The following is a 16,809-nucleotide window of genomic DNA, read 5'->3' as shown; positions in this document are numbered from 1 at the left end:
AATATAAAATCAAGCAAAAGTTCGGGCACCCTGGTCAAATGCCGTTTTGTTGATCCTCTACAGAGAACACACTTAAATATAACATTTGTTTTCACACTGTTTGAAATAAAAGTCTAATTGTGTACCTTAAATAAGTTTTTCCAGGTGAAAAGTACATATTTGTACCTTTTCATGACCTAATGATTTAAAACAGAACAATAAAATAAAAAGCCTGGAGACAAGACGGGGTGTGTGGAGTCAATACAACTTATACAATGTAATTTATATAATGATATATATAAATGGTATATATAAATATAATGGTACTGAGATGTACCCTTGAATGATGAGAAGGGGTACTGCCCCAGTGAGTTTCATACCTTTATTTCTTAGAGTGCACATATTTATGCACAATTATTGTTTATTTACTGAATTTAACATATTGTGGGGAAACATTAAACATAAAAAACATAAAATGTGGCCATATGTTCCCTCCAATATGTTATTTTACTCCGCATAAATAAAAACTGTGCACTAAAATGACAGACAATCATCATATTTAAGTGTGTTCTCTGTAGAGGATCAACAAAATATGTCATTTGACCAGAAGTGTTCAAACTTCTGCATACAACTATATATGGAGTTGTTCAAGGGCCCAGAGCCACCAGGGAGCCTGTAAGCATGTAGCATATATCACTACTGTCAGAACAAAACCTCCTACTTCAAAACAATAACTTTAATAGTAACTATATAAAAGTGACTAAATATAGCAACTTATAATAATATAGTAGTAACTCAAATTTCTAACCATACAGCAGATGGAAGAAACATTTTTAATTTATAATGGACTGATTAATGTAAAAATATTTTATTCCACGCACTTTTGTCCTGACAGCAAATTTATGTTTTAATGGTTTTATATATATATTTATAAAATTTCTTCAGCTTAGCATTTATTGAACTTTTTTCCAGCTCAAAAGTAATCAAGTATTCTTTTTTGCATGCAAAGTACTATGACTGGGTTCACCAGGGCCCTCAAATACTCTGAAACAGCCCTGCTTAACAGGTCAATGAACAACTAGTGATAACAAAATCTAGAAATTGGATTAAAGTTCCACAGTTGAAGACCTCTGCCTTAGTGACCACTGATTGTGTAACTCAGTAGTAAAAATGCCTTTGCTTTAATAGTGTACGAGAGGAACTTCATAGTGGCCCAATACAGGCAACAGGGTCAAATGAACTGCAGCTTTCATTAGCCATTCCTGCTAACATTCTGGTCATACATAAAACACTGGAAATGTTAAAGGGCTCATATCATGGAAAACAAATTTCCCATTTTTTAAAATATGAGTTTGACATAGTATGTAAATTTTGGAAAAGTTTCAGAACACACCATTCAGAGTCCATATTAGCAAACAAAGCTGCAAAAACTACAGATAAACATATAGTGCTGCTCGAAAGTTTGTGAACCCTTTAGAATTTTCTATATTTAAACAAATGAGACAAAAATATGAGACTTGGTCATTTATTTATTGAGGAAAATGATCCGATATTACATATCTGTGAGTGGCAGAAGTATGTGAACCTTTGCTCTCAGTACCTGATGTGACCCCCTTTCTGCAGCAATAACTGCAACTGAAAGTTAAAACTAATATCTTATGTTTTAGGTCAAATTTATGCATATAGAAAATTCTAAAGGGTTCACAAACTTTCAAGCACCACTGTACAAAGATGCTGCATTGGGTTTAGCCAGGCACTTCAACAGCGCAGTCATCTTGGGGCGCCAACACAGCCACCTGACTGCATTCTGTATAATTACAGAGCAGCAGTTTAAGAAAGGGACTCTCTATTAGTATAATTTATACATTATACTATTTAAAGAACACAGAACTCAGGAGTTTGGACAGGTTGATAAAAAGAGGAGAATGTAGCAGTGCTGGTCTGTAGATAGGCCTATAGCTTGTGTGGTTGGCAAAGCGCACACTCTTTGGTGTTAACTGTTTTTTTTTTCTGGTTTTATACTAACCTTATATCATTTCATTACCCATACAGGGTATCTTAACTCAATGTGAACTGTAATTATGCTATTTTATATACACTGATTGGTAGTTTTGCGTGAATGTGCATTGTAATTGCATCCATACTTCCATCCAATCTGGAATCTTTACATTAGACTTGCACCTTCTTACTGTATTTTGGGGGTTTTATAGGCTGTATATTTGTGTGTGCATGAAGCTTGGAAGTAATTCACACACTGATGAGTTCAGTCATGTTATTGTTTCTACTGGAAGGTGCGCTAAACACAGTGCTATCGGTCTTTAATGCTGGGCACAGCCCAAATAAGATGTCTGCTGTTGCTCTGAAATTCTACACTCTCATGTATGCAACAGAAATATATTGTCAGAAATCCGTGCAACCTGGCTACTGATGTATTCTTTACATTTGTTTTTAGCACTCCAGACAGTGTGTGTAAATAAATAGTGAAAATAAAGAAGTCTGTTTGGCACTTTGTGGTTATTTCTACAGACTATTGAGCTCTACCACTGGACTCGGTCATTCCACTTCACATCTCTCATTTGCATTAATAACATATTTGACAATTAGTTTAACATTAATGTCAAGATCATAAACATACTGATATATGTCATCTGCTGTCTCTTCACTCAGAGGGATCCCCTCACTACCTATAAGCATTTACATAAATATAAATGTCACTCAAACACTTCTTATGGCTGTTATCAGCTTCTTTATTTCAATTTGAACAGGTCTTTTATAGCCAACTGTTGGTAACCGATGTGTTTCAGAACTGTAGCTCAAAGACATTTCAGCAATTGGAAAAGCTGAAATGTCTTATGATTAAAACAAAAACATTACAACTACGCCACCTTTATTACACAGACAGATTAAGTAAATTTTGTTTTCTTGCCCCATATTTTTAGATTTAAAATTTTTTATTAAAAACAATTTATTTGCTGTCCTTCACTGAACAAAAAATAAACCTGTCATTGACAGTCAGTCTCATGTCAGTGTTCATGTATAATTTGATATGTCTGTCTTATAGATGATGATGTATAATGTAGTTTGGTTGGAAAATACATTTGTTTCTTACAACATAGAATTATACTGAATTAACTTTAAATTCATTTATCATACTTTACTAGCAGGTGTTAAACCGACCTCTGTCTGTTACAGTGAACCCACCCATGGGGTAAATTGTAACATTGCACTTCCTCGCTTTCTGGGGAGAACTGTTCATGAACGGTAGGTGATAGAAACAAAGTTCAAGTGTTTGTTTGTACATGTACATGTTGCTTGTATAAAAACATGAATATTCCAACTTGAATACTTTTAAAATTATTTCACCAAAACCAAAACGTGTTGACCACTCCAACATTGCGGATACGCAGACATATTGCCTCAGACAGAGAACAGCACGGGGCCCTGCTGGTGATATCCCATATAAATAAAAATAATGTGTGGCCATGACTTAGCAAGCTGTGGGAATGAGATAATTAAGTTGTGGCCACCACTTGGTAAGGCACGAGAACAATATCATGCCTTACTACATCGTGGCCACGCATTAGGATCTCGTTCCTACGGCTTACTTAGTCGGGCCACACGTTATTTTTATTTTTTACAGGATGTCACCAGCGGGGCATCCCGACAACACAACATCTACATATTTATATCTATAGCAAAAATCAGCCTGTTTTGACTTAATTATATTTGTGAGGTCATAAAAGCCAGTACGTATACATATACATATTCTGCTTACATATTTAGCAGTTTAGCTCTGCCCATTTACACTGAAATTACGTGTTTCAGCCCATGCTGCTTTACTGAATGAGGCACAACACAGGGCAGGCAGTTAGAACAGAGCTCATTTACATATATCAGTCTTAAAGACACAGCAACAAAAACACAATTCTAAGAGATACAGTGAGGTCAGAAAAATGATTTTTGACTGTTTTTGCTACATAAACCAACCCAGACGTCCTGAGTGGCCCTCAGGGAGAAAAATAACACAAAAGAAAAAGGCAGGATAAATGCTCTTTAACGTGGAGTCTGACGTTTGACGAAGGATGATGAAGCTAACTAGAAACAGAAGCATGTACTCACCAGTTTAAATGTGTGATTGAGCCCTGCAGTTGTAATGATGCTAAAGTGCTGGCTATAAAGTTCTATTAATTAGCTACATTAGCCTCATAGCACCATAAACTAACAAAAAGTTTCAGACACCAAACATGCCCTGGCTGACTGATTATATTTAATTTCTGGCCAAAACACCATTTTAATTAAAAAAAATTAAAATATTCCAAAACTCCAAAAATCAAATGTGTTCTTCTTTATTTACTATTCCATGAGTCAATGTATATTTTAAAGCTTAATTCCTGGAAAACAAAATGGACTTGAGTCATGCTGCTCTACAGTGGCACTGATGCCAAATCTCTGCCTCATCATATTTGCTGTATTTAGATTAAACTATCGCTGTCTGGTAGAGTTACTGAAGTAAACATTACCCTATCCAGTCCTGTAGGTCATTTACCATCTACAAAGGTAAGTGTACACAAAAACAGCTTTTTCCCCAAACCTTGTTCAAGTGTGAAGTCATGCTTTAATCACATGATCGCTATTCCAAGTCAAACAGCTTATGTAACACCACCACACCAAAACAAAAATAAAGGATTACTACACACTGAGTGTACCGATACTGAGTCAGCAGATTCTGTAACACCCATCCACCCATAATGCTACTTATAAAAAGGTACACAGAAGTCAAATGTATGCTGAAACACTTTACACTGTTCAATCACTGATACAAAATGTCTATAAAGCAGGAAAACCAAAGCAATTTGCAAAACTGCATAAATGCTCTGTTAATTAAATGAGTTTATTAGGATTATTTAAGATGTTCAGGTATAATTTGTTGACATTACAATGCTGTGCTCATCACAGCACCCACAACGACTCCATATTATAGAACATCACACCTCCCATAAACAAGGGTTGTTCTCACAAACATGACAATGTGACCAAACTTTAACCTTTAAAATATACAATGACTCATGGAATAATAATAAAGAACACCTGATTTGAGTTTTGGAATAATATGAAAATTTTAATTACTTAAATTATTAACACAAGACAGTAAGATTTGAAGTCCAATCCGTAGGACACCCCCTCAACTTTTTTCCATCTTCTGTTTACTGTTGCCAGACTACAGCATTCAAAGGTAAATCATCAAAATGTTTTACAAAATACAGCATTTTGCCAATTTCTCTCAGCACTGCAACACTGACAGCCACTGAGGTTGCTCCTTTTTCCGTGTGCCACAAGTTTGTTGTTTTGGATCACTTCCTTAAAACAAAGAATCAGAAGTAATACAAAAACTTTATCCATAATGAGGGGAGGAAGGAGAGGGAAAAGAAATTAATTTATTCTGAAGCTACAGTATGAAAGATCTAGAGACCTCTCTGGTGGAAACTTATAATTACACACAAGAGGAAGAACATTTGAGCATTGGTTGTGCTGCAGACCCCTCTGTTCAGGGAAGGGATGTGATGATTAAACTCAAGGTGCTTGCAAAGAGAACTCAATCAAAACCTGGTATAGGTCTTGTCTTACAAGGATGTGAGTGAATTACCTACCATATTTATTTTGCACTTGAGACCTAAACATCGAGCCGGACCTTCTTTTACACAAAGATGTACGACTGTGTCCAACAAAAACAAAAAAATAAATAAATAAAAAAAAAACAACTATTATTTCTTCAACAAAATCTTATGTACACCATGTGCAAAGTTATTATAAGAAGTATGGACACTGTTGGAGGCAGTTTCAGAAAAACCATCTCACCTTCACTCAAACTGCAAAACAACCTTTAAAACATGACTCCCACGAAGGGTCGTTGTGAAGAACCAGCCAATTCAGAACATCAAAGCATACTGACACAAACTTGGGACTTGAGGGCAGAAATTTTATTCAAATTACTGACATGAGGGACAGAACCAACATGGAACAGTAAAGGAAGGAGGAGGGGGATTTTAGTTGGTACATGTCACAGAGGGAAATTTGGTGGACATAGCAGGGGTTGATGGGAGGGGTTGAGGGCAAGGGCAAGAGAAAAATAATAGAAAAAGGCACTTTTACTCTTTCAGTAACCAGCCTGTCGCACCACTCTGTCATCTAAGGAAGTTAAATAAGAGATCGGATGATAGAAAAACAAGGACGAAATAAAAAGACGGTTCCTGCACAGACGTCGAGCAGAGCAGGTAAACAAGGCCGGTTTCTCTGTACAACACCAGCCAAACTGTTGCTTCTACCTCAGGCGCTGTGCAGGTCGTCTAAACATAAAAGTGTGCGCGCGCGTGCGAATGGTCAGTCTCACCAGATCTGCCGTCATTCTGGTAAAAAAATAATAATAAAATAGGTAACAATGGTCACAGCTTCCAGCACCACCTAGTGGCAGAGCCCCAAAGCTTTTCTGTAGGACACTATGAGGATGCCAAAAGGCAGATGCATGGGACATACACCAAAAATGGTGTTCAGGCAAATGGAAAAAAGTACTCATTTATTAGTTTTCCTTAAAAAGATTCAGCTTTACACGTGTACAAAAGGAACTTTTAAAGAGAGGCCCTCCTGAGGACCCCTGGCTTTTCTGTATTGACGCTAGGGGTCGGAGAGGGCCGCCACGCAATACAAGTTTCAACGTTTTTCAAGTATGGAGCGATTCAAGTGGCGAAGGCTGCCCCTCTGCAGCAGAGAGGGAGCAGGGCTTCTCTGTAGCTACGCCCTGCTGTCATCCACAAACGGAGGGGGAAGTGCAGTGCCTTCGCTCTGGTCTAGTAGAACGACAACTAACGGAGCTACCGCCATGAGGTTTGATCCGGAATCACCATTGAAAATAAAGCAAGAAGGGGTGGGGTGGGGGGGGAGTGGTTAGTGTCATGGTCCCTCAGTACCACACAGGTTGGTAGCAGCTTCTGACTTCTCTGTAACACGTCAGCAAATGTATGGCCTGCTGGAACCATGACAATAGACATCTGAAAAATAAAACCCTTTGCACCGTCTAATAAAAATATACATTTCCCCAATCCAAACTGGCTTAGAGTTATACTAAATATAACTGATTACATCTCATTTCCAACCAAAGGCAGGTTTTTAAACATTCGTCTGACCCTTCAAGAGGTTTTGATCCCATTAATGATTGAAACACTTCTCTAAAAATGGTCAACCTGGCATAAATCGTAAGCATGGGTACTCTTGATTAAAATAATACGGGAAAAAAAAAAGCAGGTTTGAAGGGCTAGTGCTTCATCCAGCAATGCATAGCAATCTCAACTTTGACCTCAATTTGTGCCATCACTAATTCATTTAGCAGGATGCAGGGGAGGAGAGAAGAGAAAAGACAGGACAGGGAGGAAGAAGCATATGAAGGGAAACACAAACACTGTCCAGACCGCCATCCAACAGAACTTTCTAGAAACAGTAAAAAGGAACAAGGTTGAAGGTCAGCAAAAGGTGTGTTGGATAGGAGAGAGAGGAAGGATAGATCTGTTTACCTTTGGGGCTGGGAGCTGAAAAGTGGGTGGGGGAAGGGGGTTTAAGAGGAGTGACAGGGCAGGGGACTGGAGCGTGAAGGGTTTTGGTACTTCATCCCTCTCCTCAAGACAGCAAGGTTTCTCTGTAGTGTACACCTGCTGACCAAGAGTGGAGGGAGTTACAAATTTAGTATTTAAGCTTTTTGGGCACCTCCCAAGGGAAGGACTCACGGCCAAAGTGGCCATAGGCGGCGGTGCGTTGGTAGATTGGCTTCTTCAGGTCCAGATCTCTGGAATTGCACAGGAGAACGAGTGAGAGACCATTGCAAAACAGAGCATGACGATGCAGGCACCACATTTTTTCCTAATTACAGCCATTACTACTTGCTCAGAATACACCTTTCAATAAAAAGGTAACAGCAAATATATAAACTAATTGCAATCTTAAGGATAAATAAAGCTTAAATATAATAAAACCTTAATACAGCAGCTCATAAACCTTGCCCAAAGTGACTTCTGTAAACATTAGCAGGGAGTATTTGAATGTACAACCACAATGTTTGGTAAATATCTCTTATATAGATTCTTGCCTATACAAACAACTGTGAACTGATTAGAACTGCATGAAGCTTTTGTAAACCAGCAGCCATCCAGACTGGAATCTGTAAACTGAGCTATGTGCGTTCTGCCCACCTTCTGGGTGCAACACCTGCTTTCTCATGACAGGTCACATGACAGCCTGCGGGCCATCCCACAGGAGTGTACTTTACCTGACGATGACCCCAGGGCGGAGGTCGAAGTTCTTCTTCACGATGTCAAGCAGCTCCTTCTCACTCCTCTGAGAGGTGCCATAGTGGAAAATTGAGATGGACAGAGGATGGGCCACTCCAATGGCATAGGACACCTACAGGACAGGCAAATACACTTATGTAACCAATGCATTTTTTCCAAATCCACTTGCATTAAATATACATGGATGTGTCATTTTAGCATATTAACCGTCACCTAAACATTCTGTCCTTCCTGAGCACAAATGCATGGATAAATCAAAGATTGGTCTAAAATACTTGTCAAATCTAAACATGAGTTTTTTTTTTTGTTTTTTTTTATAAGTCTTAAAAACAGGAGACTGATCCAAAAAGAATAACTGAAATTACCTGGACCAGAACCCGTTTACACAGTCCCGCCTTCACCAGAGACTTGGCTACCCAGCGGGCAGCATAGGCAGCAGAGCGGTCAACCTTGGTGTAGTCCTTCCCGGAGAAAGCCCCACCACCATGGGCACCCCAGCCTCCATATGTGTCCACAATGATCTTGCGCCCAGTCAGACCAGCATCACCCTGCACAAAATCAGCAAGATTTAGATTAAGGGGGAAAGCACTGGTGCAATACAGCTTTGCATTGGGGCTAAGAATTAGCCTGGGACTTGTAGGAAGACCTTTGGTAAAATTAAAGTATGCTGAGAATGTTTAAAAAATGGTCCGGCATCAAAGGGAAAAAAAAAACTGCTGGCTAGCCTTTATCACTTGAAATTATTAAGAGCAATAAAGGAGAAAGGACAGCATTTCTCTGTTTATTCCTATTCTTGCTGACCTTTAACATATTTTAAAAATAAGGGTTGAGTAAAACTACAAACCAATACTGTTAAAATGCCAATTTATACTTTGTTCAATCTTTATCACTTTGCACATTACATTGAAAACAACTCTTACCTGAGGGCCACCAATGACGAAGCGTCCACTAGGCTGCAGGTGGTAAATGGTGTCATCGTCCAGGTAGACACCGGGCACCACAGCCTTCACAACCTTCTCCTTCAGCGCATCCCTCATCTCATCCAGACATACACCCTCATCATGCTGCACAGACACCACCACTGTGTGAACTCGCACAGGCAGCATGGCTCCACGGTCCTGACGGTACTGAACAGTCACCTGGAGAGAAAGGTGCACGTTAGCCAAGAGCCACTATTGAGGAGCCACATAGGCTTATGGTTTTTAGTGTCCTTATGCTGATGTACAGTGTAGACAGGGTTTGTTAAGCTGGGTTTGTTAAACTTAAACTAGTCTATAAACAAAAGTAAAATTTCAAGCTAGATCAGGAATCCAATTAAGTCAAATTAAGAAAAGATCTGAGATAGTACAGAAGATATCCACAAATTTACAGACAACTATGCCTTGTCTATTAAAATGTGCTTTCCATTGTCTGGCTGTCACTAGGACTTTACCTGGGTCTTAGAGTCAGGCCTCAGCCAAGGCAGAGTTCCATTACGGCGCAGCTCTGCCATTTTAGCATTCAGCTTGTGGGCCAGAACAATAGTGAGGGGCATGCACTCTTCTGTCTCATCAGTTGCATAGCCAAACATCAAACCCTGTGAATACACAAAAAGCATTAACTACTTGCACACAAATCAAATACACAGGACCAGAAGAGATAATGAGCAACAGTCCTCACCTGGTCTCCAGCCCCGATGTCCTCCTCATTACGGTCAAGGTGCACACCCTGTGCAATGTCAGGGGACTGTTGCTCCAGGGCCACAAGCACATTGCAGGTCTTGTAGTCAAACCCTGAGCCAAAAACAGACGTGTGAAATAACCTGAGGCAAAACAAGCACCAACTGAAACAACTTCAGCATAACATGACGCATCTTCCCAGAAAGAAATGCTTTTCGTAACCCAAGCTCCATCTGCTGCACCTATGTCATACAGTTGATTACCACTGACTAATGAGTTCCCCTGCACCAAAGAAAGAACCAAACACATTTATAATAGAAATCAAACAGGCATTGATTAACTACAGTGAAAGAGACAATTTATGTATATATGTATGGTTGTGTATATATTATATACACACACACACACAGAACAAAACCTTGTATCTCCATTTTTTCATAACATTTCAGTTTGACAATTTGAAAATGCCTGTTGCCCTTTACATTGTGTGCAAATCTCAAGATAAATGGACCAAAATAAATAAATGTCTGGTTCCTTTGACTTACATTAGAAGTGAAAATTCCATTTCTTTTCATTTTCACTTATTTACTGTATTTTTTTTCCCCCCTGAGTATGGCAACCTGAGTACTTGTCTGGTCTGTTTAAGACATGTAATTTTCTCCGCCTGACTGCATGTGCACTCACCAAGCTAAATTTCTTGTATGTCTAACATACTTGACAAAGTAATGCAACGGACTTGACCATCACATTAGCAGCGTGTTTTGGTTATTCAGTCCTTTTCTGGCCAAATGCATAAACATGTAAAGCCCCCGGTAATTAACTGTACACTAGAGATGCAGCAACGCTTAGGCTGAAATGCTACGTGTAAATATAATCTCACACTGACATTAAGCCAAGTAAAAGGCAGACTAAAATGACCTATGCCCCAGTACCTTTGGATGAGTCATCATAACCGATATGCTTGATGGTGTCCCTGACAACCTTCTGGTAGTCCACACAAGCACGAGAGGTCACCTCACCGGCCAGCAAAATCATCCCAGTCTTAGCAACAGTTTCTGAGGGAAGAGTAAATACAGACACAAATTACAAAAACACAGAACATTCAGCACTCCCTGTGTCCTTATTACTGTTAAGTTTCTTTTATTTTTTGCTTGTGTTTATTCTGACAACATTAGAGTGGTTTCAGACATAAATTGAGCCTAGTATTGACCTACGCTGCAGTATCGCTGTGAAGCCTAGGTTTAGGCTTATTCTGGGTTTGGGAAACCTGCCCTTAGCATTTAAAACATGACACCAACACCAACTCCATGTATGGACTTGGCAAAAAAAAGTGCAACAAGACACTCACCACATGCAACCTTAGCATCGGGGTCCTGCTTGAGGTGGGCATCCAACACAGCATCACTGATCTGGTCGCAAATCTTATCTGCAAAAGGGCAACAGTGCACACATAGAATCAATGTTACAACACCAAGCCAAAGTAGTGCAGGTATTCATAAGCAGATCTGCTCCAAGATAATTTAAGATATTCACATGATAGAAGTTTTAATTAAAGACTTTTATTCAAACTCTCATGAAGGCGGTTTCAGTAAACAAGTCTGACAAAACCTGCATGTAAACAACCGACTGACTTAATTTACTAACCACTTTCTTTAATTTTGTCTGATCTGGTATGCAAGAAAAAAAAAACGTTTCACTTATTCAGACAGACTTAGGTAAGGGCTCTTAATCATTTGGAATGCAGCAGGAGAGCAGGGGGGGAAAACACCAAAGGGGAACGCTCATTAAGACTTTGCTAATACAAGCCTTGGACATCAGCCTGTGGGAGCAGCCTGTCAGATAACTCAAAAACATGAGCAGCAACATTCCACATTTCTCAGGCCAGGTTCAAAACATCTCAGTACAAAGAAAACAAGCCACTTTTAATCATTCTCTCCAAAGACACTGCAGGGCAAAGGGGCTTCACCTCAGCAAAATCCCTGCAGGGACAGATCAGCAGATGCCTGTGTGGGGCTCCTGTGTTTTTACTGTACTGCAGCCCCCAGAGAAATCTATATTTAGGGCAGAGGGTAAGCCAAGCTAATCAGCCGCAGTGGAGCCCTTCCCTCCTCCATGCTGTGGCACTGTACTTCGGCCTCTAGCCAAGTGCTCTCTGCTGTAGGTCAGATCAGCATTGCCAGGTGTAGGATCTCATTCTCGTACAATGTCCCCCCGCCATTTGATTTATGCACTCCGTAGGTCTTAATATTTTATCAAAAAGATACATATGCTTTAAGAGCAAGTTTATTTTAGACCTTTAGAGAGCCTGCTCACTCAGGTTAAGCACAGTACACAAAGCACTGTGAAAACAGCGATTACAAATCAGCCATGAACCATTCAGTGAGACTGAATAGACACTGCTGTAGTTACTTATGCAACCCAACTCACTAAACCAGCCTAACAAAACAGACAGTTTCAACCTCACCAATTCATTCATCAATTACATAAGCAGTTTCTTGTTATCTGCATGATGTTTGTGTGGCAGCTCTTAAAACAAAAGCAGTCTCATTTACTGTTCAAGTTCATTCATGTCAAGCTTTGAGTATCTAGGCTAAATCCTAAAAAGCTCCCTACTTCCTGTGTAGTTCACTGCAAAGGTCATGAAATCACGGCTTCTAAACCCAAGTGGGGCAATAAACGTTAGAAAAATAGGTAACTGAATATAAATGGCCTTCCATTAGACATTCAGCAGCCTATTTAGATGCAGAAACAGTCATTTCATGACCTACATAGTACACTACACAGGGAGCAGGGAGCCATTTAAGACTTTATGCACCACTGGCTTCAACCGTTACGAGACAAGTTTGTAATCTTACAGGAAATATTTAACATTATATTCAATAAAATGCTGGATTTGTAGGCTCTTTCACACCCGTTGGAGATGTAACTGAAAATAAAGTGAAAGATTTTAAAACTCGCTTTAAACCAGCATAACGTAACTTATAACAGTAGGCGTAAGCATCACCGCTGGGCAGCGACACTACGCTATTAACGTAACCTAATCTTAAGAAAATCAACACAGCAGATCCGCATCTAATCCACATATTGTAAAGTAATACGAATTTGTACTACAGTTTGGAGCTGAAAAGTCATTTTTGGGTGCCTCTACCATCACTTCTGCTTTCAGTAACAGCAGCGCTGATTCGGGCCTGATGGAAACACGTGGTTTTCCGAGGCTGATGCAACACGCAGGATGAACTATACAAAAGGGGGCGGGGGTGTTGATCTATGTTAATTGATCAATTTGGGAGTCCAGAACACGTGGGGAGTGTGGATAGATTAATTATTTCCAACCAAGAAGAAAAGCTGAACCATGACTACAGTGGTAACATAAAAAATAAAGCGGTAATAATAACTGACATGTTAACATGTTTCTGCAGATTGATTTATGCTTCACAAACTGGTTATGTTAATGAACCAGGCGCCAAAATGTAACTGCTGCACCATCCAAGGTGAACGGGGAAAATTCGAACAAGAAGCCGGCGAATAGGAAGCCGACTTAAGCCATGTCGTTATTGAGGCCTTTAGTAAAACCACAGACAAGAAGGCCTCCGCGTCCAACATTAATCTTAAAAGGCTTTAGCCTGAAGCTGGGGCGAAGCCTTGGCCCATTTTCTACACGCTAGCAGGTAAACAGCAAAATAATCAAACCTACCTGAACACGCAGCACTGCGCGAGCCCGCCTATAATTCGCGCCAACATAGACGTCCTAACGTTAGTTACAACTACCGGCGCACAAACATACTCAAAGGGTTAATGTGTTATACCCGTTTTTTAAAACATATTAGCTGCATATTTCATCCTGAAGTGGGGCGTTTAAAGTGCGTCAGTAAAATAAAGCAGATTCAGGTTTTTAAAATGTGTTAAAAAGCGGGTCAGGAAGCGAGCGAAGCTGATGTCAGCTTCTTGTTCGAAATGTCCCGCTCCATTTTAGCTAAATGGTGCAGCATCTATTATAACGCCTCAGGCGACAAAATGTAACTGCTGCACTATTTAAGGTGGAACGGGAAAATTCGAACAAGAAGCTGGCATGTAGGAAGCCGACTTCAGCCTCGTGGACGGTGAGGAGACCCTCCGCCTGTCATGGCCGGTTCGCGGCCTAGCAGCGTGGCGCTAACCGGCCGCGGGCACAATAACGGTGAAATACACCGAAAACACATATCTATTACGCGAAAATGAGTTCTCTATTCCTGTATAAAATTGTACTCAAGCGTTTCTTTCTTCACATGTTGTTATTAACGTTACCTGGTTATTTTATAGCCGAACAGGTTCGCCATCTTCACAAAAATCACACTATTGTTCGCTGTCATGCTAACTCCGCATAGGCGAGCTAAGCTAAGGCTGCATCACTGAGTCCGACTTCTGGGCTGAAAATAGGTTAAGCGAAAAATACAGAAGTCGGATTTATTTCTTAAATTACATATCAGGCCCAGTACGAGCCACTTACCTGGGTGTCCTTCACCGACAGACTCGGACGTGAATAGAAAACAGTCTTCCTCGATGATGGAGTTGTGGAAACCGTTCATTTGCCCGTTCATATTGCTGTTCGAAAAAAATTCAGCGGATTTTTTAAAAGTCTGACGCGTGTGGCAAAGCGCACTGATTAAAGTGTAGGTCACTGTGTTCTTACAAGGCCTTCCAACGCCCCGTTTTTTTGGTTTCAAACAGGGAATAAATGTTCTTAAGATGACGCGCTGCCGTAGACTTGACCTCAAATGCGCGCAACCAGCCGATGTTGAGGTTTTTATCCCTCCTCTCTGGGCCAAAGCTCAAGCGTCACTGACGCGCAACGCTGTCAATCATCGCTCTCAGCCAATCAGAAACGGGCGGCTGAACTGGTGATCAGACTTAGAGCAGACAGCGCAAAAACACCCCCCCCCCAAAAAAAGGCAAATAATTTATGAATGAAACGAATATCAAAAACAACAGCGTGGTATTTTCTATTAACACAGAAATGAGAATGTTTTTCAATGGTTTTGTTTTCTTTTTGTGATAAATAATAGTACATTAAGATCCTGTTCTGAATGATGTTTTTATTCTAAATTTTATTATCAGATAAATTTCATTGCACAAAATGATGCTCCTTATATAATCCATATTTTGAAATACTGTTGCAATATTTGGCCTTGTTTTAATACCAATAAAGTGACATTGCTGAAGTCTGTACAATGCTGACATGCCCATGACATTGCACAAATCATTTTATTGTGTGTTGTGAACATCCTGACCAAGTTATGAGCCTGATAAGACTGTGGGCATTCACATGATCCAACAAACAGATATCAACTCTGGTCAAAATGACACAGGCTGATCTTTAACCATGCCACCTTAAGGGTTCACCAATGTGTTTTAATATTGCAATGCATACCACAATGTGTAGCATTCAGCCCTAGTTTCAAGGCTACATGTCACTATTTATTTGGATGCAGTGAGGTATGAGGGAGTACAGGTCAGGCAGAGGAGAATTTATGTAACTTTGTTTATGGATAACCTCTAAGGATCCTGCAAGGTCGTTCAGGCTGCTCGAGACAGCCCATTAGTTATTTTACCTTGCGCCACTGAATTAGTGAGTTAAGGGGCCTAGCGCTAGCCGATAAGCTCATTGCACCTCTCTCTGCTGATTGCTGTGCTGTGTACATACAGACATACAGTTCAAGGACTCTTACACTTCGCAGAAGGGTCAGGGAGCTAGGTGTGGCGAGATAGCTCACATTAACACAACAATAAAATACAAAAGAAGGTAGTATAGTAAAACAGTCAGGCGCTTGAGTAGAGGATCTGAGATAGATTGGGATGGCTGGAAATCTGGTCTTGAATTGTGTGAAGACCAATTGAAATGTCACATATTTCATATATTTTTAAACCATTTGAAAACACCAGCATTTTCTAATGAATAGACCAATAGAAATCATCCAAAATGACTTGTAATTACATTAAATGGCCCATACCCTACATTTTTCTTGAATCTTGTTTTCCCCCTGAAGACCCACTGATAACATTTGTGTGGTTTCACACACCTAAAACAGTCATAATTCATTTATAGATGCCTATTTTCAACCTTTCTTTATCATTTAAAATGAAACAGGCTGTTTTGGTTGCTATGCCTTTAAGACTGACATATGTATATGAGGTCTGTTCTGATTTGCTGTCCTGTATGACTCCTCATTCAAATAACAGCCTATGCAGAGACCCCCTTTATAACTTCAGAATGAGTGGGCAGAGCTGTGGGCTGAATAAGCCCCATAAAGAAATAAGTTGGGTTTTGTGACATCAAAAAAACAGTGAATTAACTTTTTTTTGCAGCTGAGTTTTCAAATATGAACTGGGCAGTGAGTGATATGCTTGTTTAAAAATGTTTGTACACCACATCAAACTTTTTTTGAGTTTTTTTGAGTTTAGCGCAATTTGGGCCTTTTGTGCATTAAAGTTAAGAATGTCCTTCTTCTATGAAGTTATCATTTCAGACATACCACGTTTGTCATGATAGTTTGACTCGTATTTAAAAACCTCTTGGCTCGCATTTAAATTTAGGTAAATTTTAGTGAAGTCCACACAATTTGCCCAAAACGCAGTCAAATAAAGGCAACTGAATTGTACAAACTCTGGAAAAAAACTATTCAGTTACAGTAACTAAAGCTCATATAATCCGTAATTTTGCATAACTGCGTTAATACGCATATGACTCAGCAGAAGGACATGCCCTTTGGATACAACATTAACAGGTGACAACTTGTTAATATACACATAGGCGTGTGTGCTCACACACACACTGACACATGCAAAGACAAATGTTAAGGTTA

At 39.8% G+C, this 16,809-nt stretch overlaps 1 protein-coding gene across 1 annotated transcript; it reads right to left on the bottom strand.

The window, feature by feature from the left end:
* Positions 1–5,935: 5,935 nt before the first annotated feature.
* On the bottom strand, positions 5,936–14,735 carry mat2aa (methionine adenosyltransferase II, alpha a). Its single transcript, XM_036595941.1, has 9 exons — positions 14,457–14,735; positions 11,319–11,396; positions 10,903–11,025; positions 9,972–10,084; positions 9,745–9,888; positions 9,233–9,451; positions 8,678–8,860; positions 8,291–8,424; positions 5,936–7,810 (listed from the first exon to the last, which is right to left on the bottom strand). Exons 1-9 carry the CDS (start codon positions 14,545–14,547, stop codon positions 7,708–7,710), a joined length of 1,188 nt encoding a protein of 395 aa, XP_036451834.1. The 5' UTR covers positions 14,548–14,735; the 3' UTR covers positions 5,936–7,707.
* Positions 14,736–16,809: the final 2,074 nt, after the last annotated feature.

This window comes from Colossoma macropomum, unplaced genomic scaffold, assembly GCF_904425465.1.
Source record: "Colossoma macropomum unplaced genomic scaffold, Colossoma_macropomum, whole genome shotgun sequence".
NCBI lineage: Eukaryota > Metazoa > Chordata > Actinopteri > Characiformes > Serrasalmidae > Colossoma > Colossoma macropomum.
This window is presented reverse-complemented; position numbering and strand designations above follow the sequence as displayed.